This window comes from Astatotilapia calliptera, chromosome 14 (assembly GCF_964374335.1).
Source record: "Astatotilapia calliptera chromosome 14, fAstCal68.1, whole genome shotgun sequence".
NCBI classification, from domain to species: Eukaryota; Metazoa; Chordata; class Actinopteri; order Cichliformes; family Cichlidae; genus Astatotilapia; species Astatotilapia calliptera.
This window is the reverse complement of record NC_137435.1, coordinates 27809242-27835164: the sequence shown is the minus strand read 5'-3', so window position 1 is coordinate 27835164 and position 25923 is coordinate 27809242. Positions and strand designations below refer to the sequence as shown.

The window sequence follows — 25923 nt, the reverse complement described above, 5'->3', positions numbered from 1 at the left end:
ATTCTTAATAGTGAAGAGGGTGTCTCTCTCCTGAATCCAAACAGGAAGCTGGTTTCATAGAAGTGGGGACTGAAATCTGAAGGCTCTGCCTCCCATTTTACTTTTAAATTCTCTGGGAGCCACAATTAAGCCCACTGTCTGAGAGTGAAGTGCTGTAATGGGGTGATACAATACTATAAGTCATTAAGATAAGATGGGGCCTGATTATTCAAGACCTTGTATGTGAGGAGCAGGATTTTAAATTCTATTCTGGATTTAACAGGAAGCCAATGAAGGGAAGCCAATATAAAAGAAATATGCTCTCTCTTTCTAGTCTGATCTCAGTACTCTTGCTGCAGCATTTTATGTCAACTGAAGGCTTTTTAGGACATCCTGATGATAACGAATTACAGAAGTCCAGCCTGGAAGTTATAAATGCATGAGCAAGTTTTTCAGCAGTTTCTCATTTTGAAGATATTGCACAAATGGAAGAAAACAGTCCTACATATTTGTTTAATATACACATTAATGGACATATCCTTATTAAAACTGACTTCAAGGTTTCTCACAGTGTTACTAGAGACTGAGTATCTGGTTAGAAACTGCATTTTTATGATTTTTAAGGCTGAGTACAATGACCTCAGTTTTATCTGAATTTAGAAGTAGGTCTTTGTGTCTTTAAGACATTCCTGCAGTTTAATTAATTGGTGTGTGTTATCTGGCTTCATGTATAGATAAAGTTGGGTGTCATCAGCATAGCAGTGAAAATGTATGCTATGTCTTCTAATGATTCTGTTTAAGGACAGCATGTATAATGTAAACAGAATTGGCCTGAACCCTGTGGAAGTCCATAATTAACCTTGGGGTGTGAAGAGGAATCTCCATTTACATAAACAAATTGGAGTATAAGTTAAAATACTTTACCACAGTACCAGTAATACCTACAGCATGCTCTAATCGTTCTAATAGAATATTATGGTCAACAATATCGAACGCTGCACTGATGTCTAACAGGACAAGCACAGAGATGAGTCCACTGTCAGAGGCCATAAGAAGATCATTTGTAACCTTCACCAAAGCTGTTTCTGTGCTGTGATGGGCTGATTAGCTGTCTGACAACTACTCTTTCAAGAATTTTTGATATGAAAGGAAGGTTGGAGATTGGCCTATAATTAGCTAAGACTGCTGGGTCTAGAGATGGCTTTTTGAGTAAAGGTTTAACTACAGCCAACTTGAAGGCCTGTGATACATAGCTGATTATTAGAGATAGGTTGATCCTATTTAAGACTGAAGCATTAATTAATGGCAGGACTTCTTTGAGATTTCTTTAGGAATGTTAATGGTTTGGAGGAAGTAATTACTGAAGTTAGCCCAGAAAGATAAATTAGAGAAGAAGACTAAATAAATTAGAAGACTCAATGGTACTGAAGCAGCTGTGCATAATGTTACTTCTGTAAAATGTTTATAAGTTGTTGTTTTTTTTGATCACTACATTTTTTTTGTAAAGAAATTCATGAAGTCTTTACTAATTAACGTTAAAGGAATGGTTGGCTCAGCAGAGCTCTAACTCTTTGTCAGCCTGGCTACAGTACTGAAGAGAAACCTAAGATTGTTTTTATTTTCTTCTTCAGTGATGAATAGTAAGATGTTCTAGCTTTATGGATGGCTTTGTCATAAAGCAGCAAACTGGCTTTCCAGATGGAAAATATTCAGTTTCATACTTTAATAAGTCTTTATTAGTGATTTTACTTATTTGTCTCTTATATAAAATGGGTAAAATTTTGGTATTGTTAGTATCTGTTAAGCACACAAGTTTCTAGCAGCCAATGTGAAGCCCTCACTGCCAGCAGTTGTTCTCCACTGTTATACCTCTGAGATTTGATCATGTTCAAGTTAAATATTTGTTGGCAAGAAAGAGACATAACTAACCTAAACTGGACTACACTAGCTGAGCTAAATGATTATTCTGGAGTTGAAGGTCACTTTGCTTTGTGTTTACATCAGAATGTCTTTTCTTTGATCTACAACACTATCAGAAGCATTTAGCAGCACAGTCTGAAGAAATTTGCCTTCAGTCCACATATATCCTTTGGGTCATGGTTGCACTTGGAGTACCTGCTATTTTAAACTCAGTGCAGACACTTATATTTGTTAAAATAAAATCATATCTGTAGTGTCAAATGGATGTGAACAGAAGCACAACCTGCATAACTGGAGGTTAAATTGACAGGTAGAGAAATATTCCTCCATTTTTATTGATTCCAGTTTCTCCCCTTATTGGATGATTGTGCTGAGGGTTTATTTATTTGTTCAACTGTGATGCCTGAGCCCCATGACCACAACCGGCAGATAAATACATCACCATGTTTCGCTAAAAATAGGCCCGCTGCTGTTTTGCAGCACACTTACAAATAACACAAAACTGTGCATGCTCACACACAACAGTTTCCTGCACACCCACAAACTAGAAACTGCAAGCACACTGTATGCACACAAATGTAGAGCTTTAGAAGCTGGAAGGAAACACCTAATTACAGTCCCACCTTCAGGGGGCTGAAAAGCAAAATGTAGAGCTACTTTTTCCTTTTTCCCCTGACAGTATACGACCCAGCCAAGTGTCAAGTACATTGTATTAGTGCGGCCACTCGGTGACCAGAGGAGTTCTTTAAGTGCATGTCATGATAGAGGCCCTTCAGTTGTCCTCACACAAAACTGTGCACATGTACACACACACGACATTTTGATCATCTGTCTCTACCGTTCTCTTTTGTCCACACCCCGCCACTTCCTGCGGTAGAAACAAGACAATTGTGTCTGTCTGACTCACCTCAGTCCTCTCCCACTAGGCACTGCATGGTCGCATCTGACAGACCACATCAGACAAAGAGACACTCACACACCCGTCTATCCCCAAGCTCACACAGCAGACCATACCTTTGCAAACAACCGTATAGTTTTTTTGTTGAATGCATGCATACATGTCTGCATTATGAAAATGAAATAGACAAAACTGACAGCATTTTTTGTTATTATTTTTATATATGCAATACAGACCTCTTTCTATGATTTACTCGTGAGTATGTCCCGATGACTGTAGAAAAGTACATTACATGATACACTGCATTTCAGTGCAGTCATTAGTATGTCCAAGACCTATATAAGTCATATATATATGTACTATTGAATTTAAATTACCTTTACCTTGCCGGCTCTTCTCAAAAATGTGCACAAGGACACATGCATCATAAGGACATGAGTATATGCATGTGCTTGCTTCAGAACGCAGTCATCCATATCACACTTTTTACCCATAGTGTACCATCAGAAGTAGTGCTGCAACAGTGAGACTGCAGGGCAAAGGCCTTCTTTAGACTTTATTTGTACAATATAATGTGCAAGTGTGTATATTTTCTCTTTCTACCATATCTGTGACATCTGTCTCTCACAAGCATGCCTGAGATACATCTGGCTCATGTCATGTTGGAGAAGTTGGGGTGAGAGTTAATTGGCTTCCTGTTTTCAAGAACTTCTCTTTTTTATCGTTCCCCTGGCACTTGGTAAATTTCTGTCCCTGGAAAAAGTTTCAGTCTCTGATTGAACCATATTGGGTTACACTTATTAAAATCAGAATTTTTTGCATAAAAGGAAAAAAGGGCAAGTCTCCTTTCAAGAGAAAATATCTGAAAAATCCTGGCGCATCAGCCTTCTCTCCAGACCGACTGTTTAGTTGCAACCTGTCAAGTTCTCCAGACATCCCACTGTAAATCAGAAGTGTGCTGAGTTTTAGCTACATCTTGAATAATGGCCATTTGATAGTCAACTTGCAGTTACAAGTGAAAATTGAAACTAAAACTAACACCACGCCAGCAGGAGCATTTGCAAAGTAGCGTCTGTCCCTCCTCCCCACTGAGAGAGTGGGCTAAGGAGTGAAACACGAGTGGGAGAGGAGATTAAGAAGAAGTGGAGGAACACAGAAAAACAGACAAACACTGGGCTCATGTGAGTCAGAGCACTGAAAAAGTGATTTGTCAATACATTCAGTTAACAACTGCCCCTGAAACCTAGCTGTCAGACACAAGCTAAAAGACCACCAGCCTTCACCGATGATGCATCAGCGCCACAGTACTCATGCAATTTTAAGTACTGTTTTTGCTTTAGAGACACTACCAGCTGGACTAGATGTGTGTGGCTCTATGTGCCAGCACAATTCAGAAGTTTTTTTTTTCTTTTAAAGCTATTCCTGGTCATCTTTTGATGTAAAGGGAATAAAAGAAAAAAAAAATTTTTCTCTGCAAACACTGATAAGCTGTTTTCAAAGGATTATCTATATGAAAGCTGGAGAGAGATGCTGCAGTAAAAGACATGACAAACTGAAGCCCATACAAAAACGTGGCTGCAGCCACAGGCTCTACATGCAAAATGCTTCTAGTGCCTAATAAAACCAGAGCAGACATAGAGCACTGCCACACATTTGAATGCCACGCAGCCTCTCCAAATGTATCGTCTGTCTTGGTGCTTTTGTTTGATTGTTATTATTTGATCAGTGCAGCTGTTTACACTGCCAAAGCCAGCTTTTCAAATCTCTTATCTGAATTTGACAGCATGTACGTCAGTTTGTGAATGTTGTCAAAACACTTCCGAGTGCAAAGCAGTCCTTTAACCTGAGCATTCCAGTGTGACTGTAGGCCTGCTTCTGTTTGATGCTTTTTCTTACTTTTTTATTTTACTAATAATGTAAAATAAATAACTGTTAATATAAATTATGAGGAATGGTTACGATATACAATAATGAATACAGAGAATAGGGTTCTCCTAGGATTTTGTCTTCTTGGCTATCTGTTATTAAGAACAACATTTACACCTGGGCAGGTATTTCCACTTTTCATTTTGCAGCACGTTCCAACCATAAACAGGATCCCAAAAAGCCATATCAGTTTGACTACTGAATCATTGCTAATGATTGAGAAAACTGAGCAGTAGCAAAACCACTACATTAGGCACTAATATAGCCTTTCATGAAACATTTGGAACTTGTAATTATTTATATTTGCTTTCAAGTCAGCCACAATTAAATGGAAAAACTGCCCTTGTAACACAATATTATTTTTGGTTAATAATATAATTTTATATGAGTTTGTGTTGATGATATAACGTTGGGTCTAGTAATGAAGTTCTGAAGTGCTTTTTATGCTTTGCGCTGTGCAGGGACAGCCAGTGGATTGGGCTTGTCTTTATCGGTTAGGGTTGGTGTTAGCTCACAGAGGTGATTTATCTTTATCAAAGAATGCTTCTAAAATGAATAGTCAGTGTTCACATTGCGTTTTTATGCATTTGTGTGAATTGCATTTGTGGGCGGTCGTGGCTCAAGAGTTGGGAGTTCACCTTGTTATTGGAAGGTTCCCGGTTCGAGCCCCGGCTTGGACAGCCTCGGTTATTGTGTCCTTGGGCAAGACACTTCACCCGTTACCTGCTGGTGGTGGTGGTCAGAGGGCCCGGTGGCGCCAGTGTCCGGCAGCCTCGCCGCTGTCAGTGCGCCCCAGGGCATACTGTGGTCACAATGTAGTTTGCCATCACCAGTGTGTGAATGGGTGGATGACGGGTTGTGTGAAGTGCTTTGGGGTCCTTAGGGACTAGTACAGCGCTACACAAATACAGGCCATTTACCGTTTTACCATTTGCAGTATGTACAGCTGTCAGTGCAGCTCGGTCAGCAATGCTGTGCACCTAAATTAATAAAGCATTCGCTCTCATCAAACCAAAATGTTTCCCTGTCCTCACACTGGCTTCATCTGAGCCCTTGTCCCTGTCTCTCAGCTTCTCCACCATTTTTTCAAATTTGCACTACACAGCAACAGGATGCACACTGTAATTGTCCATCATTTTCCACTGTAATACTGAACATGTCACCAATGAATGACTGCAATGAATTCACTCCCTCCTAGATTTTCATTAGCTTCCTCTTGATACCATCTATTGCCATCCCCATATCAGACAAGACTTTGCTGTGTTTAGAGGTAAAAATGCAAAAGTAGCACTGACTGTACTGTTATGCTGGTTGATCCTCTTTTGAAGACATTTTACACTCTGAGCAAGTACAAAGGGACCATTAAAAGTGTGTCCACTCTATCAGTAATTCAGCATTTGAGCTACTTTTGTTGATGAAATACTTTTTTCTAGATCTAGCTATCAAAAGCCCTCTGATGGGCCAGCAACTGGACCATGGTATACCCCACCTCATGCCCTCAGGCAAGTGTGTTTTGCCAGAGCTAGCTTTGTTATATGAACAGACTAAACCAAAGGGAAAACTTGCACCATATCCATCTAGCTATTTGGACCTCACATGTGCAGTTTTAGAATGTGTTCCTTCAATTTCTACTAAAAGACCATTTTCATTATTAGATCCTTGAGTTATCAAAACACGTACAGAGCAAATACTATGAATATTTTTGATATCTATAAAGACAGTGACCTTGAGAATATTCTTCTCAAGCCCAGGCATGACCCTACGCTTCCCAGCCCTTTGTAAACTTGCCTGCTTTTCATCTCACTATCACTCAAGCTCCTTCATCTACTAACCCGTTCCAAAAGAAAACAATGATAAATTAATAGTTGAATTATGTCTTTAGACTGTGTTCTTGCCTTTTAAATCCAGAAATTTTCACTGGTTATAACTGTTATATAATTTTGTCCTTAACTCTTAATTACTGCATTTACATTAGGTGCAGGAAGAGTATTTGGGCTCAACCTCCCTGGTCAGTTATGGCCTTTCTCTGTGCCTGTGTGGTTTTCCTCCTCCTGTTCAGGTACTTTCACCTAATATCTCCTGGGAAAAGTTCCAGACTCCCACTACCCTGAAGTGTTTAAGAAGATAGATGGATGGATGAATCATACAGGAAAGTTCACTTGCATGTATACTAGTTTGGTTACTGAATTCTGTGCTGAAAGGTTGCAACTGTAATTTTCCCCATAATAAATGTAACATAAATTTATTAGCACATTGATTGATTAACATAATATTTTTACAGTCATTCCAGTTGCAGTTACAAAATCCAAATTCCTTGAATTTCCTTTGGTGTAGTTCTATGCAAACACCATAGTAGGGTTGTCACAATACAGATACCCAGGAAAATACTTGATAATCAATACCATATTTGATACCGCAGAGAATATTCTGACTCCATCCAGCAACAGTAATGATGAGGAAGTCATTTGTTGAAAAAGTTAATTTCAACTGAACCCATCTGATTCACTGCTCTGCTCCAGATTTCACTCTTTTGCTCGTATTAGCGCTCCGCACTCTGGACTCTCTGTTTAGCTACAGTTCCCCCGCTGCTCTGCACAGCCAGCAGCCCACCCAGTTGTGTACGTCCATAACCTGCTTTGCCATGGCTCACTATACATATTAATCTTTTCTCTAACTACAGTCCGCTAGCTGCTATGTTAATGACAGCAGATGGATTTCGCGTAATTGCTAAAAGTTAAACAGCTAACGTTAATATGTTAACTGGCCAGTTTAACATTCATGATAACTGTTTTCGTTGCCTTGTACCTGTGACATGTGCAATGACAATAAAGTTGAATTCTATTCTATCCTATTCTATTAATAATGAAATTATTTTGAAACTGGAGCTTTAATGACCTCTAAAAATACCTAAAGTGTTGTTCAGTGTTATGAATGTTAACTGCTTTAGCTGTTAGTGAGGTTGGAGCTGTGTGCCGGACTGTCTCGGTCCAGTGGTGCTGTGTGAAGTTGTGCGTCAGCTACAGGAGGCCAAGATAGTATTGTTTTTATTGATACTGTTGCAAATTAGTATCTTGATGGTAAATTAGTATTGATTAATATTTGAGTATCCATCCTCTTATCCTTATCATAGGGCAAGGGGCAGGGTACACCCTGGACAGGTCGCCAGTCTATCGCAGGGGTAACACAGAGATACAGACAACCAGTCGCACTCACACTCACGAGTAATTTAGAATAATCAATTAACCTAACCCCGCTAAGCGCATCTCTTTGGATTTGATTCAAACTAAAACCTTCTTGCTGTGAGGTAACAGTGGTGGCCACCAGGCCACTGTGCTGCTACTTTCCATTTGAGTATTGATTTTTTTTCTCAACAGTTTGTTTAGCCATTACATCACAAAGTATCTAATTTGTATGTTTCCTCAGAGAAGACTGGAGTGTATGATAATAAATGATATGTCCCTCTGGTGTCTCGGGTATCCTCAGTGAAATATAATCCTGGCAATATGTGTAGTCTGTTTTTTCCCCAAGTTTTGATTCAGTTATTCTGCCTGCTCACTCATACAATGCAGTTGTGCATACATCCATATAAAAATGCCAGCATGTTGACTTCTGCTTTTAGAAATAAAAGAACACAGAAGACATCTGCATGTCACCGAGGAAAACTAATATTTTGCGTGTATTTCCTCACTGAGAAAAACTGAAAACATACACAGAAACCTTCAAGGGAGACACAAAATCAATGGCCCAATACAGAAACCTTTTTATTTCACACAGTACATTCACTGCCTGACTGGAAGGCTCAGCACATGGAATCAAACACACACTAGGTTATCAAATATGCAGTATGCATACAGCAGGGGTTAGAAAAATGAGAGGAGGCATGGCATTGAAGAGTGTGATAAAAAAAAAAGAAAGACTGTGCTTGTATTTCCTCCTAAAACTCAGCTTCTCCTTATCTCAACCAGTCAGTCAGTCAGTCAGTATTAAAAAGAATTATTTCTCAGCTCGCTACAGAGGAGTGCACCCTTCATATGCCAGCCGCATGTTAAAGCTGTTAAAACACAAAGCAAACCTGTCATTGTCATGCGTAGATATGTAGGCTTTCTTCCAGAGACAGAAACTGACAAATCACAAAGGGCGAGAGTGTTAGCAGTTCAGTCTGCCAACTCACCAGTAGATCTGGGTCTGTTCTTGAAAGAGAGTAAAAGGTTATTTATTCATTACAATTCTGTATGCATCTTCTGCTAGTTCTGGGATTTGAAATAGGAATCCCCAGACGAAAGAATAAGTAAATTGTGTTTACGTGATTTGTACTTTCTGGCATATTTAAGAGGTTAGAACTTACTGCAAGAACATTTCTACACCAGAAGTGTGATATTTACTGTGTCCCGGTGAATCTGGGAAAAACGTTATGCCCTGCACCCTACATTTTTTTCATCATTCACTAACAATAAAAATAATAAGTATCCAAAGTGAATTGAACAAACATCAGCCTGATATCACCAGTAATTCAATCCAAATCAATTCAATTCAGTTTTATTTACGTAGTGCCAAATCACAAAAGTTGCCTCAAAGAGTTTTATATTGTAAGTTAAAGACCCTACACTAATACAAAGACAACAGATTTATGTGTTTAAGTTCAGCTAGTTTCACTTGATATTTTTTCCTCTGGTTGCATTCACTGAAGTGGTTCCTCACCCCACCAGTGGGCCCTGCCGCACAGTTTGAGAAATAATCTTCTATCCCAAAAGCCTTTTTTGGATATGTGCAGTCCTGTGTAAAAGTTTTGAGCTGCTATTTCTTTATATCTAGCTTGCAAAGTGTCTATTGATGTATTGAAACATGTGCAAACGTACACGGAAATACAGTATACAAGGTAACCAGAGCTTGTACATTTCTAACGAGCCTGAAAGTCAAGATTTGGTGTGACCATCTTTATTCTTCAACACATCCTGAACTGTCCAAGGCAAGCCTTCTTCTGCTTTACAATATAAAGAGCCTCAAGGTGAAAGCTGTGATCTGACACTATATAAATAAAATTGAAGCTCCTCTTTGGATGTTGGCTGCCTTTTGTTCTGTTCTCTGTCATGACGATCCCACTCTGCTTCAGTAAAGTTGCGGTCCAGGCTCTGGGGAGGCCCATCCATTACTGATAGTTCTTTATTGTGCATTTATTTACTGCGAAGTCTGAAACTCTGGCTCCTTGGCGCAAGACATAAAGACATGAGGGGTGGCTCAAGACCTGTGCACAGTACTCTCTATACATGTACATCAACCTGTTTTTAATGTAATGAAGCATGAACTGCATCGTCTATGAAATGGTGCCATTTGTGGGAACCAAAAGTAACTTCAGGGAATTCCTCTGTTTCTTTGAAACTTTTTCTGGGTCTTGTTACCTCAAGTAACTCTGTAAATATCTGGCCATTTACAACTAGTCTATATTCCACACCAATGCACATGCCAGCCAGAAGCAGCAGTGTCTGTGGGCAAAGCAAGCACACACTCTGTGGACCATGGTAATGGGTTGAAAATGTCAGTGCATCTGTCCGTGCCCTCTACCTATCCTTCCCTCAAGCGTCTTCCATCCTTCTACTTTCCTTTTTGCTTTTCCATCGGGTGCTGTTGAAGGCAGAAAGTGTACCGCAGCTCTAAACTCACCATTCCTTGACCTCAGTTGTCACATTTCTTGTTTTTTCTTTTCTTGGCCATGATAGGTTCATTTATCATTCTGTCTGGCAGGCTCGCTACTTATCTATATCCTTCATTTAGTGTATACTTTATTGGTTTATTTTCAATTTTGTCACTTATGGCAGTGTCCTATTTTTCAGTCGCTCTGCAGCTCCGAGGCCAATAGTGAGTCTTTGACAAAGCATTGATGGGAGACTGAGGATTTCCCTACAAATTCTTTCTGTCGCTCACGCATTTGTACAGCAGACCATGACAACATGCGGATACATACACCGGCAGGCTATACGGCATGTAGGTTATTCCACCTCATGACTCATTTGCGTGTCACCACTTCTCCACCCCCATGCCTTCATGCCGGAGCTCCTTTTTCACTTACTGACAACCTGTGAAGCGAGAGGCCTGATTTCAGCCTGCGATCCACAGGAAGCTGCTCAACGAGTAGTTAAGGAAAGAATGGCTGCCACAGAATTCAAGTATGAGAAACATGAAAGGTCACTGATTTAAAAGCTTCAGCCAAATAAGCAATTTGGAAAAGTTGTAGTGCGTGTGATTTCTGCACAGTTAAATTCATATTTTTTACTAAACTCCAGCTGAGTAATTTCCTGTTGTTTAGTAATTCCTGTTTTTCTGCCAATCACAAACAATGACTCAGCTGCCAAATTACCTTTGCAAGCTTTGTACTCGAGCTGTTTTTTGACTCACCTGTGATTCCTTGTGTAAGATATTTGCCTGTGACCTATTTTTTGATTTTCTTCAGGTTTTTGCCTTTCTGTCTGCGCTGGTTGCCTTGCCAGCATCCTTTGTTAAACGTTTACTCAATTTCTTCTGTTTTTTGGTGTGATCAAAGGGCTTCTCCAGAATCTGAGTTTGCTCAGTGGAATTGAATTCAGCCATTTTAATATGGATTTTTACAAATTTGAGCCAGGCGGCACACATGATTTTCTGTTCCAATCTTTTGAAATATTCAAACTACTGTAGCCTGATTTTGCCTCAGTTTTAATAATCTGTAAATCAAAGCATGACATGAAAGTCACGACTGTTTCTGTCTAAGCGAAATTACAAGTTTATAGCGGTTTGCCTCAATAGTTGCTTTTGAATGATATATTAGTTTATGCTCATACAGTTTGAATTTAAATTTGCTTTGAGGTTCTTTCAAAAGTTTAAATTACCGCTGTGCCAGCCTTTGGAGCAGGTCAGCCACTAATCTGAAGGTCGGTGGTTCGATCCCAGGCTGCATCCTGGCTGCATGCCAAATATCCTTGGGCAAGATACTAACCCCGTGTTTGCCTACTGGTGGTGGTCAGAGGGCCCGGTGGCGCCTGTGTCCGGCAGCCTCGCCTCTGTCAGTGCGCCCCAGGGCAGCTGTGGCTACAATGTAGCTTGCTATCGCCAGTGTGTGAATGTGTGTGTGAATGGGTGAATGACTGAATGTAGTGTAAAGCGCTTTGGGGTCCTATGGACTAGAAAAGCGCTATACAAATGCAGGCCATTTACCATTTGGACCAAGTCTGCAGTGATGATGGAGAGGAAGTGCAGGTGAGACTGTCATAATATGCATTGTCTTTCTGCAGGGGGGCATAGCATTTGAATATTAGTTACACTGAAGCATATGCATATTTAGAAAGCAGTCTTTAGTCTTTCTCCCAACTTTTGAGTCTTCTCTACGGTGGCCCTGAGAGGCCAAACAGACAGCAACTTAAGAAAACACCACCAATAAGAAAAAAGCACACAAAACACAACGGAAATAGGAAAAAACAGATTTCCAAAAGCACAAGGGAAGTGTTTCTGGGGAGACAATAACCCGCCGGACCAGTTGCAGGAACCAAAATATGCTAAGAATTGCTCTGGGATACGCTTAAAAGAAGTGGAGGATCTATCAGTTTTGTGAGGAAAGAAAAGATGAGAGGTAAGTGTGTTAGTCTAACTATTAGCCTAAAAATCCGTCACCAGTATTATATGAATCATGAAAACAAGCCTACCATGTTTTGGGTTCCTGCAAGTGGTCCGTCGGGTTATTGTCTCCCCAGAAACACTTCCCTTGTGCTTTTGGAAATCTGTTTTTTCCTATTTCTGTTGTCGTCTTTCCTGTTTCTGTTGTGTTTTGTGTGCTTTTGCAGCGTTTTTCTTATTGCTGGTGTTTTCTTAAGTTGCAGTTTGTTTGGCCTCTCAGAGCCACCGTACTTCTCTCTACTATTCTATAATAGTATCTGGTGCAAACTCAACTTAAAGAAACTTGAATAGAGGGATCTTTGATGCTCTGAATCTCTGCCCTGACCACATTATCTGTGTTGTTTCTTGGTCTCAGGACCTTACAAATAACAGAGAGTAGGTCTGCTCAGTGCCTGCTGCTGCTGATATGTCAGGGGCTTCCATGTCAAACTACTTGAAAGCTCAGTTGTCTATTTCCACAGCCTCTGCTTTTTTCTGCTCCCATCAAGTCACAAACAGGAGAGTCACTAATCCAGAACTTTAATCAAAGGGCTAGAAAAAAACAGGGTACTCTATCTCGCAGGTGCTATCGGCAGACCTGGCACCACACTGAAGCCCAACTAGGACAAAAACTGCCAGAAGGATTGCGTGGTGGATTCAGTGACGCTGAGCTGCCATCCTGATTTCTCAGAGCCTGTTGAGAAAGCAGAGCAAGAGATGCTCATCAAAGTCACAGTGCTCCCTGGTCCCACTCACTCCAAGTCTCCTCCTTCCTCCTCTCCAGTCACTCTGACATCATTCTTAATATTCTTAATATTATGTCTGTTCCCCACACTAGGATAATCCTCACAGTGTGTAATAAATGATCATAACAAAGTCCGCTATGACTTTGCGGTTAGCATTTAGTGATGATGTCCCATGTGGAAAGTGCCAGCGATTGTTCCCTTGGCATGTTTAAGCAAATGCTAGTATGCTGTTTGCAATGGCTTTGTTTTTCTCAGCATGAATTAGATGTGTTGTTGCACCACTGCGATATAGCACCTGAGACAGAGTGAGGGTGTCACAGCTGTGATGTGTGAAAACACATGAAATTATAAAAACATGTGTCTGTACTGTGGGAAAAGCTTTGACAGTAAAATGACTCATTAACCTAGGCAACCCATGACATTTACCTTGGGTTAAAAAGAGGCTTTGTTATATATTAATGTGCATTTCCTATGAGACAGTAATATTATATCATATTAATCCTTAACCTGTATAATATTTCTATTTTTATTTGTATTTTTAAATCTTTTGTATATTATTCTATTGGAACATTTAACCATCTATTTTATGCAACTTGTAGCTTTCATTATCTAGGCCTTAAATCTTATAGAATAACAACAACAGTGTAATCTGAGCATCAACTTTATGTAACTGGATATCAAATGAAGTCCCCTAATGTTATCCCCAGAGTAGGCCCTGCTATTTGTGTTGGTAATGTCTATGCAGTGGAGACCAAGGGCAGGTTCTTCATTAGTGTTTCATTAGAAAAATCACACGGCCCACCACCAAACAAAAATGTCACAAAAGCATATTGATAACTTTTCCTCTTCCACCAGGTGTAGCAGAATTGGTTCAGTTTGTCCCCAGTGCACCCTTTTTGCTTTCGTCTGACCACTACTCATGCTAGGGCCTCATCTAGGTCAGGATTTTGTCCAGGACCAGTTCAGATTGACTACTTTTTCTTTTCAAATATTTATTTATTGCTATTGTTTATTGCTGCGTCGTCTCACAGCATGACTATTACGTCATTTCTTCTTCGTCTTCTTCTGTTTTACTGGCAGTTAGCAACCCATTTAATTAGAGCAGGTAGTTGTACTGCCCTCTAGTGGAAGAGGATGTCATTGTTCTGCCCGTAACTCACGCCGATTGCTGAGAGTACTAATCAGGTGGAACCAGATAATCTTCCACGGCACACCTGATCTTTTCTCACATCACAGCTACGTGCTGTGGCACAGTGGTTGGGAAGCACTGCACCATACCATACCAAATATGCATCAGGCAGACCTCCAGGTTTTAAACAAATCCCCAGGTTATCAGAGGTTATTTGGAAGAACAATAAAGGTAAAAAGTGAATATTTGCCAATTTGACCCCATAGTTGTCAAAAAGTGCCGTTTTCCTACAGTATGAAATTATCAGTGTTAAAATTGCTTTAGGCGGTGGTTTGAAAAAGCATTGTTGCTGATGGTTGATTGTTTGTCGGGATTCCAGGCTCCAGATGCCTCCAGAAAAAAGAAGGAAAAGGAAGGTAAAAAAGTGTGATTCTCAAAAGGTGTTCTCAATTAGCACGCAACGGAAATGTAGACATACAATCAACTGAGCACATACAGCATGCTTTGAAATTTATTAGCATTTAGTAACAGTGTTAACAATAGTAATAGTAGTAGTAGTCCAGTAATCTGAGTGTAAACTTTATATTTAGAACCAGTTGTTGTTGTTTTGAGAAAGTTTAAAGTTTAAGTCTTCAGTAGCAGAAAGAGGTGACCTGCCAGGCAAAACAGGTCCCGAATCCTAGATCATTGATTATTGCAATAAAAGGTTAGGCTCAATTTGTTTAGGTAATCAAGTCATTAGGCAAGCTGTCAATCATATTCAGTGACAGGTATGTTGATAAATAAACTATATATGGACCAAAGTGTGAACCACCTACACATTACATATAGAGGAGCTGGTCAGCCATGAGAACCCAAACCACGAAGCTCCTGGTGTACAGTTTTTGTGCTGATGTTAATGCCAGATGAAGTTTGGTACTGCAGTTATAGAGAAAGCAGAGCTTTGGAAACTCTGTGTCTGGGTTGCTGTGGTTGCTAAACACTTTTGAATTTACAGCATTATATCATATATTTTTGTAAAGGCAGGCTGGGTGGCTAGGTGCTTAATTTGTATACATGTGTGGTAACTCGAAGATAACTGGATAAAAAACATCTGAATTCAAAGATTAAGAGCTGTGGGTCAAAATTATTCTCTATGTAGTGTATTTGTTTTTAGTAACTTAAACCACACTCATTCCATAGTTGGTTTGTATCTTTACAAACTTCATATAAACCCACCTTAGAACTCTGCAGTAATGGAAGGTGATCAGACAGTAACACTGCACTTTCCCTGCACTCCTGTCGGGTTTTTGCTTGGACTTGGACTCTATTCACCTCTGTTCACCCGTTTGTTTATTCCGTTTTGTTGTTGCCGTGAAATGGCTTTCCAGAGTCATCTCCAGACAGACTGATGGGGAAAGAGAGAACACGGGGTAATAAAATGTTCCTTTGCAATTTATTTTCTTTTTTATGTTCTTCTATATTCCTTCCCCAAACCCTTTAAGTGCTTGTGGACACTGGACAAGATCAAAAGAGTAGCCATCAAAGCAAGATTGCTTCACTTGATGTTTATCTCCACACTTAGAAGAAGCATTTTGAATTAGCCATCACTCTCTGCCTTTGGGACCTTACGCACCTCTTAGGAAAAAAAAAATCTCTTTCTGTGCGATAGCATTGCTTGGAGCTTGCCTCTTCATTTCGATCAAAGGAGGAAGAAAGACTACCGTCAAAAAGGTTATGTCAGCCTGAGAATTTCTGGTAGCCTAATGCAAAGTCTTTCAAATCAATAAGACATCAAAGCTGTCTCCTGGATTAACCCCCACCATGTTTTCTTCTGTTAAAGAAGCGTTATTGTCTTGTATTGATGCACAGAGGTTGATGGAAAAAGTGAAATTAAAGAGGACATGGCGTGCAGATCATTTATTTCCTCTCTAGCTGCGCATAGACCGTACAGTACCAATCTAATGTGTTTCTTTTCTCTGTGCTTGCAGAGCCTGAAGATGCCAATCAGGGCCCACCTGTCTGGCCACTGATTGTCTTGTCTGATGAGCCAGAGATGTTTGTTATAAGCATGGTGTGTTTCAGCAGAAGGGTTTTGCTGTCATGTAATATGAAGCCATCCTGTAGTTTAACTAACAAAAATAAAAGTATATGTAGCCTTTAGAAAGGAAGAATGTGATTCTCTGATGATTAGACTAAAGAATTCAGTACTGAGTCATTTGAAGGATCAGAGGAAATTATGTCTGCTTTTTGTGTTCAAAACTTTACAGAATGTTGTTGGAGTACCTGCCCCCAAAATTTCTGTGCGGTAAATTGAAAAGAATTTTATCTTGGAATATGGAACATCTAAGCTCAAGGCTAAAAGACTACAAGTCTTAAAATAAGATTTTGTTACTGTTCATTCTTTAAGATATGACTTAATCATGCCAATTACTATTGTACCTCAAAGCTAGATACAGTACACGATTCCTAGCCTACGAAAAATACTGTATATTAAAGCACACTTTGAGTAAAAAAGCCTTTAATTTGCTCGGAGATTTACACTCATCAAGGCATGGGATGAATTTTGAGCTTTAAATGATTTCTTTGAACTGTTCTTTTTCCAGCGTGGAATGATTGTACATCATATTGTACCTTAATCACTGTAAAAAAATAGTAATAGGGCACAAGTTTACAAAAGTATACATGCAGACTAAAACGTACACATTGTATACATCGAAAAAGCAGTTCAAAGAAATCATTAAAAGCCACAAACGTGTAAATCAAGTTTGAGAATAGAGCAACTTTAAGCTATCTTTAGTATTGCAAGGTTGCATGTGAGTGCATGTAATTTTAACATAATCTGAATGTAATTTGTCTGTGCTCTAGGTTAAACCGAGTGGTTACACTTTTGTTGGCTAATTCTATTAAATAAATGAATGAATAAATAAATAACTGCCAGAAAGCAGTAAAATGCTGCAAACAGTCTTTTTGTCTCAATTAGTATTTTTGACCAAACTGTTTTTTTCCCACTCACTGGCTTTTTGAACCAAGCTGGTTTGATATCTTTATTAATCAAGAGGATGTAGCCTTATCGTAATAGGATAAGCAATTAATGTGTGTTTGTGTGTGTGAGATTAAAGTGAACATCAACACGAGCTTAATGACTTCATTTCTTTTCTACTCAGACCTCATTAAAATGCCCAATAACTTCATTAATTGGTGCCAAAACCTCATTACAATCCTCCAAGACCTCATCATAGCACTAGGACAACAGTGTTATGTGACTATCATTTCAAATTAATAACTCAATCAGAAGTTACTGTACCTTCTTGTCTACAGTGGGTTAAACATAAACACGGAAAAAAAGTAGTTGCAACAAAAGTTGATAAGCCAGTTTTAATATCAGGAAACGTATCCCTGTTACTTTATCACTTTCATCATTATCAGCAATGCTAAAAATTGTGAGGTCATTACCTTCCTTTTGACAACAATGTGCAAATTTTGTTTAACAATTCTCACAAATAGGCTCTCAATTTTAAACATCGTCAACTAATTAAAATGTTGGAACACAGGAAAAGTGAAAAATTAGCAAAAACAATGCTTTATTACTTAATACCTTAATATGTGTTGAGACACAATAAAGAAACTAGCCTGAAACAAGAACTTTTACATTAAAAGTAAAACATTTGATCCGTTGGCTGTATAGTTTTGATATTTTTTCCAATGTTTAATGATGTAACTCTATAATATTTTAGTTTTACTTTGTCTTGCTTGCTTGGATTACGGCATTAAATAGATTTTTTTTTTAGCTGATATTGAGTGATTTGATTTCACATGTATTCCTGCAGCTTTGTTTTTAGTCTTTCCTTAATTGCATGTGGGCATGAACAATGGCTATGTGGGCCTGCAGGACAAACGTGGCATCAAAGAAAGGCAGCCATCTGTTCATACCTTCTGACACCAATTGCGTGGTTGTATATGTGCTTGTATAAACTCGTCTAACCATTCAAGTGTCTTTGTGTGTTTCAGGTGCAGAACCTGGAAATTAAGAAATTTGGAAAAGAAAAACAAGAATAAGACTGAAGATGTTGTCGGCTTTCGTTGCTGTGCTTCGGACCTTCACTGAGCTGTAAGACCATTGCTTTCTGCTTTTCTTGGTTTCCTGCATGAACCATACGGTCCAGTTACTGTTCAGTCTTTTAAGTGTTTGAACAATATCCATTTTTATATTTTTGTCTCTGTGCAGCACCTTCTTAGCTTTAATCCGAGAGTTTGAATATTCAGGAATTAAACAAATCCTAGAAAGCCCCCCCATTTTCATAGGCTTAAAAGTAATTGGACAAACAGGCCTAATTTTAAATATACTACTTTTAATACTTGTGTGGAAATTTTTCTCAAACAATAACAGCCTGAAATCTAGAACCAAATGGATGTCACCAAATGCTATGATTTGCCATGAGGGGCTTCAATTCAATACAGTTCATTTCAGTTTTATTAATATAGCATTTAATCACAACAATTGCCTTAAAGCACTTTGCAAGGTGAGGTAAATACTCTACAATAATATAAACGATACTGATATCCAGGAAAATGAGGTTTCCAGCCTCTAATTTAATAGATGGCTAATGCAGGTAATTAGTAATACTTAAACTTCTATCATTAACTTGTGGCCCGTCAATTTTTCACATGTTAAGCTGCTAGTGAGGGGAGGGGCTTTGTGCCTGCTGTTTGCAGCTATGAAGAATTGTTGTTGTTGATACAGTTATAAATGTGTAGCGATCTAATCCAAGAGTAGTTTTAGTATTTATTGTCAGTATCAAAGTGACAATTTTCAGTAACATAGGCAGCAAAGGGTACCCACCATGGTACCCACATGTCACCGTTTGTAGTGGCCAAAAAAAAAAAATACCTTAATTTGCTGCTTGTTTGTTGAACTTCAGTAACTGAAAACCATGATCTATTGGCCTGAGATCAGGTGACAGACCTAGCTATTGAAGAATATCCCATCTCTTCACCTTGAAAAACTCTTAGGTTGATGTTAGAGTATGCTTTGAGTCATCAGTCATATCCACTGGCAGCCACGATGTTTGACAGATGATGTGGTTTCTTCTTCTTCCTGCATTTCTCTTCCTATCACTCTGGTACAAGTTAACCTTGGCTTCATCTGTCTAAAAATTGTTGTGAAGGTTCTTAGTTATGATTTCTGGCAAAGTCTAACCTGGACTTCTTAGTCTTGAGTGTAACCTGTGGTTCCCACCATACTGTAAACCTTCTGTATTTCCATCTCATAGCCATCTCATAACTGTAGACTATGAAAATGACACAACTGCCTCCTGAAGTCTTCTTAACTTGTTTACTTGTTGGGAAACTGTTTTTCTGTCATCATCCATTTAAGTCATCTTCTGTGGTCTTTAAGGTCTTTTTGGTGTTGCTGACCTGATTGTTCACTCCTAAAACTTTTTCTCTGTCTCTCTGAAAGGTTTATTTTTTTTATTTTTATTTTTTTCCAGCCTAATGACAGCCTCCTTCACTTGCATTGGCATTTTTTTAGACCTCACATTTAGAGATGGGTTCTCTGGCACTAAACAGCTGCCTCAGTTTTAAACTTGGCGTCAGTTTGCTGTTTTTGTTGTGAAATAATGAGGGAACATCCCTCACTTGGCAGGCATTGTCAAATTACTTTTGAACCTCTGAAAACAGGGGCCATGTATAAATATGGCTGTAATTCCCAAACAGTTAATAAAAAGGTTTTTGCTAAACTTCTTAAATTACAGCTGCAAGTCTGTCACATCTGGATTTTTGATCTACGGTCTACTGTTGTGGTGTGCAGTGTCAAAAGCACAGAAATAAATGTGATTTATGCAGCTTGTCTGTGGTTCTGTGGAGAGGTAGTTGCTTTGCTGCTGTTAGGTATCCATATATACGTTTTTTGTTTAAACTCAGGCAGTAAAAGGCTCCTACAATAACTCAGGCATTTTGTCTCTCTTCCACGCGGGGGCACGCTTTTTTTTGTTGTTGCTCCACCTCATTGACATCTTTCTTCATTCTGCGTGTGATTACAACACTTAATTGCTTCAGTTTATCATCCGGGCCCGAGCCGGTGTTTCCCCAGGGACTTTGGTTAGGGAGACAGAGCGAGGGGAAAATGAAAAGCCAAGCACTTACATGCACTGGGAGGGCCGAGGCACATCGCTGGTCATAAAGCACTAATGGACACCAATTAATCCCATGCAAACGTACACCTATCTGGAACAACCCTGACATATTACAAAACAATAATATGATAAACTTTTCAGATTGGAGTGATAAAGGAATCAAATATTTAGAACATATACTAGAAGGAACAGAATTTATTTCATTTGACGGACTAGTTACACAATATGGGATCAACAAGAAAAGATTTTTAGAATATCAACAAATTAAATCCATAGTAAAAAAGAAATTTAAACCGGGTCAAGTTGAACTACAAACACCACCAAGTGTGGTTCAATTTCTTACTCTTAAACCCCCCAAATTACTATCCAAAATATACAGAATGCTTTCTAAAACAGATGAATCAATATCACTTCCTATTGCAAAATGGGAAGCGGATTTATCAGTTAACTTAGACCAAAACTTCTGGTCTCAGATTTGCTTAAAAACCTTTCATCTAATTAGAAATCCCAGTCTTCAATTAATTCAATACAAAATATTACATAGAGTGCACTATACAGGTCATCGGATGTTCAAGATGGGCTTTACGTCTACCAACAACTGCTCACACTGCCAAACCAATTCACCGGACAATTATATCCACGCTCTTTGGTTCTGTCCACCAGTTCAGAAGTTTTGGCGCGAGATATGTGAAGACTTATCGAAGTGTCTGAAATGTAACATTCCAACTTCCCCCTTAGTGTGTCTACTGGGCAGCTTAGATAATGTCACTACAGAAAAGAATATCGCCCATATGATCTTCACTGCCCTATGCATAGACAAGAAAACAGTCCTCATGAACTGGAAAAATAAAAATAATCTTAATTCTAACCAATATAGAAATTATCTATTAGATTACATTAGTCTTGATACAGCCTCTGCCACCACATCAGATCAATTGCTCTGGGCTCCTTTGATCAGCTCCATCACCTAGTGGGGGTGGGGGGTCATAGTTTGGTCCCGCCTTCACTGTTGTGATTGGTGTGGGGGTAAGGACAGGCTGAGGGCGTCGGGGGGTTCCCCGGAGGCATCTTCCTTGGGGGGCTCAACCCGGGGTAGCGGTCATGTCCGGTTAGGGGCTCTGTTGGCTCTCCGGTGACTGTTTCCTCGCGGCTGCGTGCAGCGGGGCTAGGGGAGGGTCTGTGCTGACGGACGTGGGTTACTGACCTGGTAGCCTGGCTGCCCCTGGGTGGGTCCGGGATGGGCGTGAGGTTCTGGGGGCGCTCCGTCTCTGGGCTGGGACCCGGACCGGGCCTCGGGGGCTTGGGTCCTGGTTGGTGTGTTGCCGGGGTTGTGGGCGGGTGGGTCCATGGGGGCCCAGCCCTGGAGCAGGGTGCCGCCGGTGCGTCGAGCCACCTGGGGGGCTCTTCAACTGGTGGGGGAGATTGTCACATCTTGCAGGAGCTTTCCTCTCCTCAGGAGCTGCCTCTGCAGGAGGGGGAGATACAGGAGAGGTGGAGGAAGATCTCAGCCTGGGTGTTTATTGTCTTATGTAGTCTGGAAGATGAGTGGATGGTGGGGTGGGTGCAGTTTTCTCTGTGGTGGGGTTGGGTGGACTGTCCCGGGCTCTGTGGGGCCGGGCGGCGCTGCTGCACTGGGCCCGGTCTGGATGGGCCTGGGCCCCCTTTCCCTGGCGGGTCGCGGAGTATGGGGGTGCCTACTGGGGTCAGCGGGGGAGCTGGCCCCAGGGAGGGGTCACTTGCCCCTCCCTTCCTTCCCTCCCCATCTCCAGCTGCCTCCCTCTTCCCGCTCCACCACAACCACCCACACATGCAGGGCCTTGGAGTAGGGGTATGTCACCAGGGTGCAGAGGAGGCTACCCCCCCCTCTGTCCCCTTCTGGCTGCCTCTGCCTCAATTTTATCCCACAACTTAGACATTCACATTACTCACACCCTCATTACACATACATATAGGATCTTGGGGGTGGGCACGATACACGGAGTCCAAAGTACCATCAGGGTGTACACCCCACCCCTGGCATCGTTGCCCACCTCTCAATTTTAAATACACGTAGACATTGAGGGCTAGCAGGAGGGACCATGCGCTTACCTGCTGCTCTCTGGCAGGTAGCTCCAAGCCCTCCTGGGTTTTAAATGCACCTTAAAACACACATGCATCAACACTACAATGAGCGGGTGGAGGGAGGTTCGGAGTCTTCTCTCACCCCCGTTCTCTGCGACCTGCTGGAGCAGCGGGGCTAGGACTAGGAGGAGGAGTTGGCCGTCCGACTGCGGTCTGGAGTGTGGAGCCTTCCTACTGCTGCGGAGTCGGGGCGGTCTGCCTCCCCCCACCGCAGGGAAAAGGGAAACACCACCTGGGTCTGGGTGCAGTTCCCCCCTTCAGGGGCAAGGGTACCTAGACCCAGTTCGTAGAGTACGCTTGGGGAGTGTGATCGTGTGTACAACGTCTCTTTATGTCTGTCTCCACGTTGGTTGAGTGTGGAGTAAGTGCATATGAGAGCATGAGGGTGGGAATGGATGTTTGTATCTGTGTGTGCCTGTATGTCTGTGTCTATATGTCAGGTTGGGTGTCAGGCGCCACCTCTCTGGGGACATCTCAGGCCCTCCAAGGTTTGGAGGCCTATCTCCCCCTACCACCACTTCCCCTGCCAGTGGCGGACCCCCTCAGACATCGGTGCATTGGTGGTTCTTTGTGTCCGGAGATGGGCGTCCAGGTACACACCGGCTCACTCCTTGGCGGCCGCTTATCGGGGCCTGGAGCCTGGGGCTCGCTCGGGCCACTTCGGAGGTGGGGTGCCCCCGGCCTCTCGGCCTGGGGCTCGGTCACTCAGGCGCAGCTGGCTGCCGGCGGAGCTCACGGGCGCGTCACTGCAACTCCCCCTGGCTTCTGCTCCGCGGCTGCTGAGTGAGCCCTCATCTGGGACTCTCCTCAGCTCTTTCCGGGACAGTGGCGCAGCTGCCCCTCTGTTGGTCTTCCTTGGTCTCTTGTGTTCTGGGGGCCTCTGGATGTCTGGAGTTTTGATCTCCTCCATACCTGCTTCACGCCCTGGCGGACGGGGCTGTGGCCCCCCCACACCCTCTAGCAGATTATTACATGAAGGAACCTTTTAAAAAAACAAAAAACAAGCGCGTCCATGCTCACAGGTGTACACACGGGTGATCACACCCACAAACTACACCCTTTTTGGCTCCTACCTCAAAGCACACTGTGTTCTGTTGATCTTATGTGCTGCACAATAATGTTTAACATTTAGTATTTACTGTCATATTCCCATATATCATTGTGATGTTGTTTATTCTATTACTCTTGTTCTCTTCTGCTTGCTTTCTTTTTTCTTTCTCAGCAGGTGATCCAGGTGATTGATATATGCATTTTTTTTTCTCTGCCCGTTCTGTTGGTTTTTGTTTTTTGCCCTTCTCCCCCGTCCCTCTTCTCAGCTGTTTCTCTTTCTTTCTCCCCTTCTTTCCCCCAGTCAAGTCTGTCCCGTATTCATTAAGTGAAAATAAAATAAACAATAAAAGGTGAATCAAATGGACCATTACGGCAAGGCTGGGATGGTCAGTTTGGTAAAGTAAATCCGTTGGGCATCTTTCTTTGCCTTTAGACAATAATTCTGATGGCAAAAGAACCAAACGGGACAGGCCAAAAAAAAAAACAAAAACAAAAAAAAAACAAAAAAAAAAAAAACTAATGGACACCAAGCTGCTGAGAGAGCACGGTACTCTGAGATACACCTCATCAACGGCAACAGCAGCGGCGTCTCACCAGTGCGACTTGCATAACAGGTGCCACCAGTCCCTCGTCAGACAGAAAAATAAATGGGACAGATGGTGCTAAGAGAGGGGGTTTGTTTCATGTAATATCAGAGGGATGTGGGGGTTTTTGGTGGTAACTTAACACCAAACAAAAGGACAATGTGCATGGAACAGATTTCCCTGGAATGACATAGCCATCTAGAGTTTAATGTGTCTATAAATAAGAATAGATGAATAAGGATGATAATATTGGGCTGCATGAACGTGTACTGTAGGGCAGAGAAGACAAATGGTAAAGGGCATCAGAAGCACCTGCCTCAGATGCTCCGATTATTCTGGCTCAATCAACTGGGACACGCTGAAGTAGAGCAGAAGATAATTGCAGGTCAAACTACACTTTGGGAAAAGAACAACTTGAATGTGTGGGATACATACAGGTGCATGAATGGGATTCATTTGTCATCACTAGTCTTTGTGGGCATACGTTGGGGGCCGCAGAAAATAGACCTGAAGGCTGGTTGGAAAACTAAACTGTTTTGGCTCATGCGCCATGTGGTTTTTCATTCAGGTGAGTGGGCACCATCCAGTGTTATTTATTTCCCATAATGCACCCACAGTGACACTAAATTTTTTGTGTTCAAGATAGTCGGACAGCAGCCCCCAGGCTCAATTATAGAGCACCATTCTTAAAGCAGCTCAAATATCATTTTAAATTTGCTGACAAATGCCAAAATGTCTAACCTGTAAAAGCCTAAACAGCTATTAGATACATGTATTTGATGCAAGATGCATCTTGTCATCTTGGGTCATCTGCTGGGTTCGCAGCCTTTGTGCGCTTTCATAGCGATCTAGCTGAACAGGGAGCCGCTCGAGCTCAGCTGGGATCCTATATTACACGGCACTCCAGCTCCACATTCTAGGAGCTGTCCAAATTGTTTGGGAAAATTGCTACCAGTATTAAAGGCAGCGAGCCTGCTTTACTTTGTTGTAAACATAAAATAGTGTCAAATCAAGAGCTTTCTCCTGCAAGCGTGGCGAGCGGGGCTGCATTTCTTGCGTGGTGTGCAGGTGTGTGGTGCTGTAAACATGTAATCTGTGCTCAGGGGGCCATGTCTGAAGTAGACTAATCAGAGAGAAGATGGGACTTTAACAGCAGGTGTAAATCAGCAATGATTTTCCTTTGTATTTTTTTCCCCCCTCTTTTCTCACCCTCTCTCAGTTTCTCTCTGCGCATGAATGAGCTCACCATTAAGCGAAACAATGCTAATGGATAATGGTCTGTGGCTTCTGTGCTGCCCTCCCTGGGCTCCTTCTCTATGGATTTTAGCTTCCATGTCCTTCGTATCCAATTTCCTATCCATATAGATTGTCCTTCTTTTTGTTGATGATTTAACAAAGGTCAAGAAGTCTCATCATAGCTTGGTTCGTGTCCAATCTCAGGAACACTGCAAGACTGCCATACAGGCTGTGTTTCTCTTAGTTTAACAGACCGACAGAAGGACAGTCATGCTGCGCTCATGTCTACCCTCTAGTGCAAAATGTTTTCTGTAACGGAAAAAGAAAACATTGATTTTTCTGCAGAAGGACACAAAGAGCGACTTTGACTTTTCAAGCCAATGGTGGGAGGTGTGAAAGGCTCAGTTATGAGTGTTGTTCCAACATCACGCCTCTCAGTTTGCCACCAAGGTCAAGGAAACTGTTTGGAAACTGGAGCAACAGATTAAACTCCCTCACCATGATTTGTATGTCTGTAGAGAAGCTGTGATGTCATGCTGAGCAAACAAACAAAAAAAAAGGGTTGACAACCTTTTCACGAGAGGGCTTGAAGAAGAAGAAG

The 25923-nt window shown here is 41.3% G+C and overlaps 1 protein-coding gene across 2 annotated transcripts in view; it reads left to right on the top strand.

The window, feature by feature from the left end:
* sphkap (SPHK1 interactor, AKAP domain containing) overlaps window positions 1-25923 on the top strand; it is a 129688-nt gene that overhangs the window by 45454 nt on the left and 58311 nt on the right. For both annotated transcript variants that reach the window (XM_080288901.1, XM_080288900.1), the window contains one exon: window positions 18206-18305. In XM_080288901.1, coding sequence (XP_080145027.1) covers window positions 18262-18305 — 44 coding nt within the window. In that variant the 5' untranslated portion in view covers window positions 18206-18261. The remainder of the gene's footprint in view (window positions 1-18205; window positions 18306-25923) is intronic.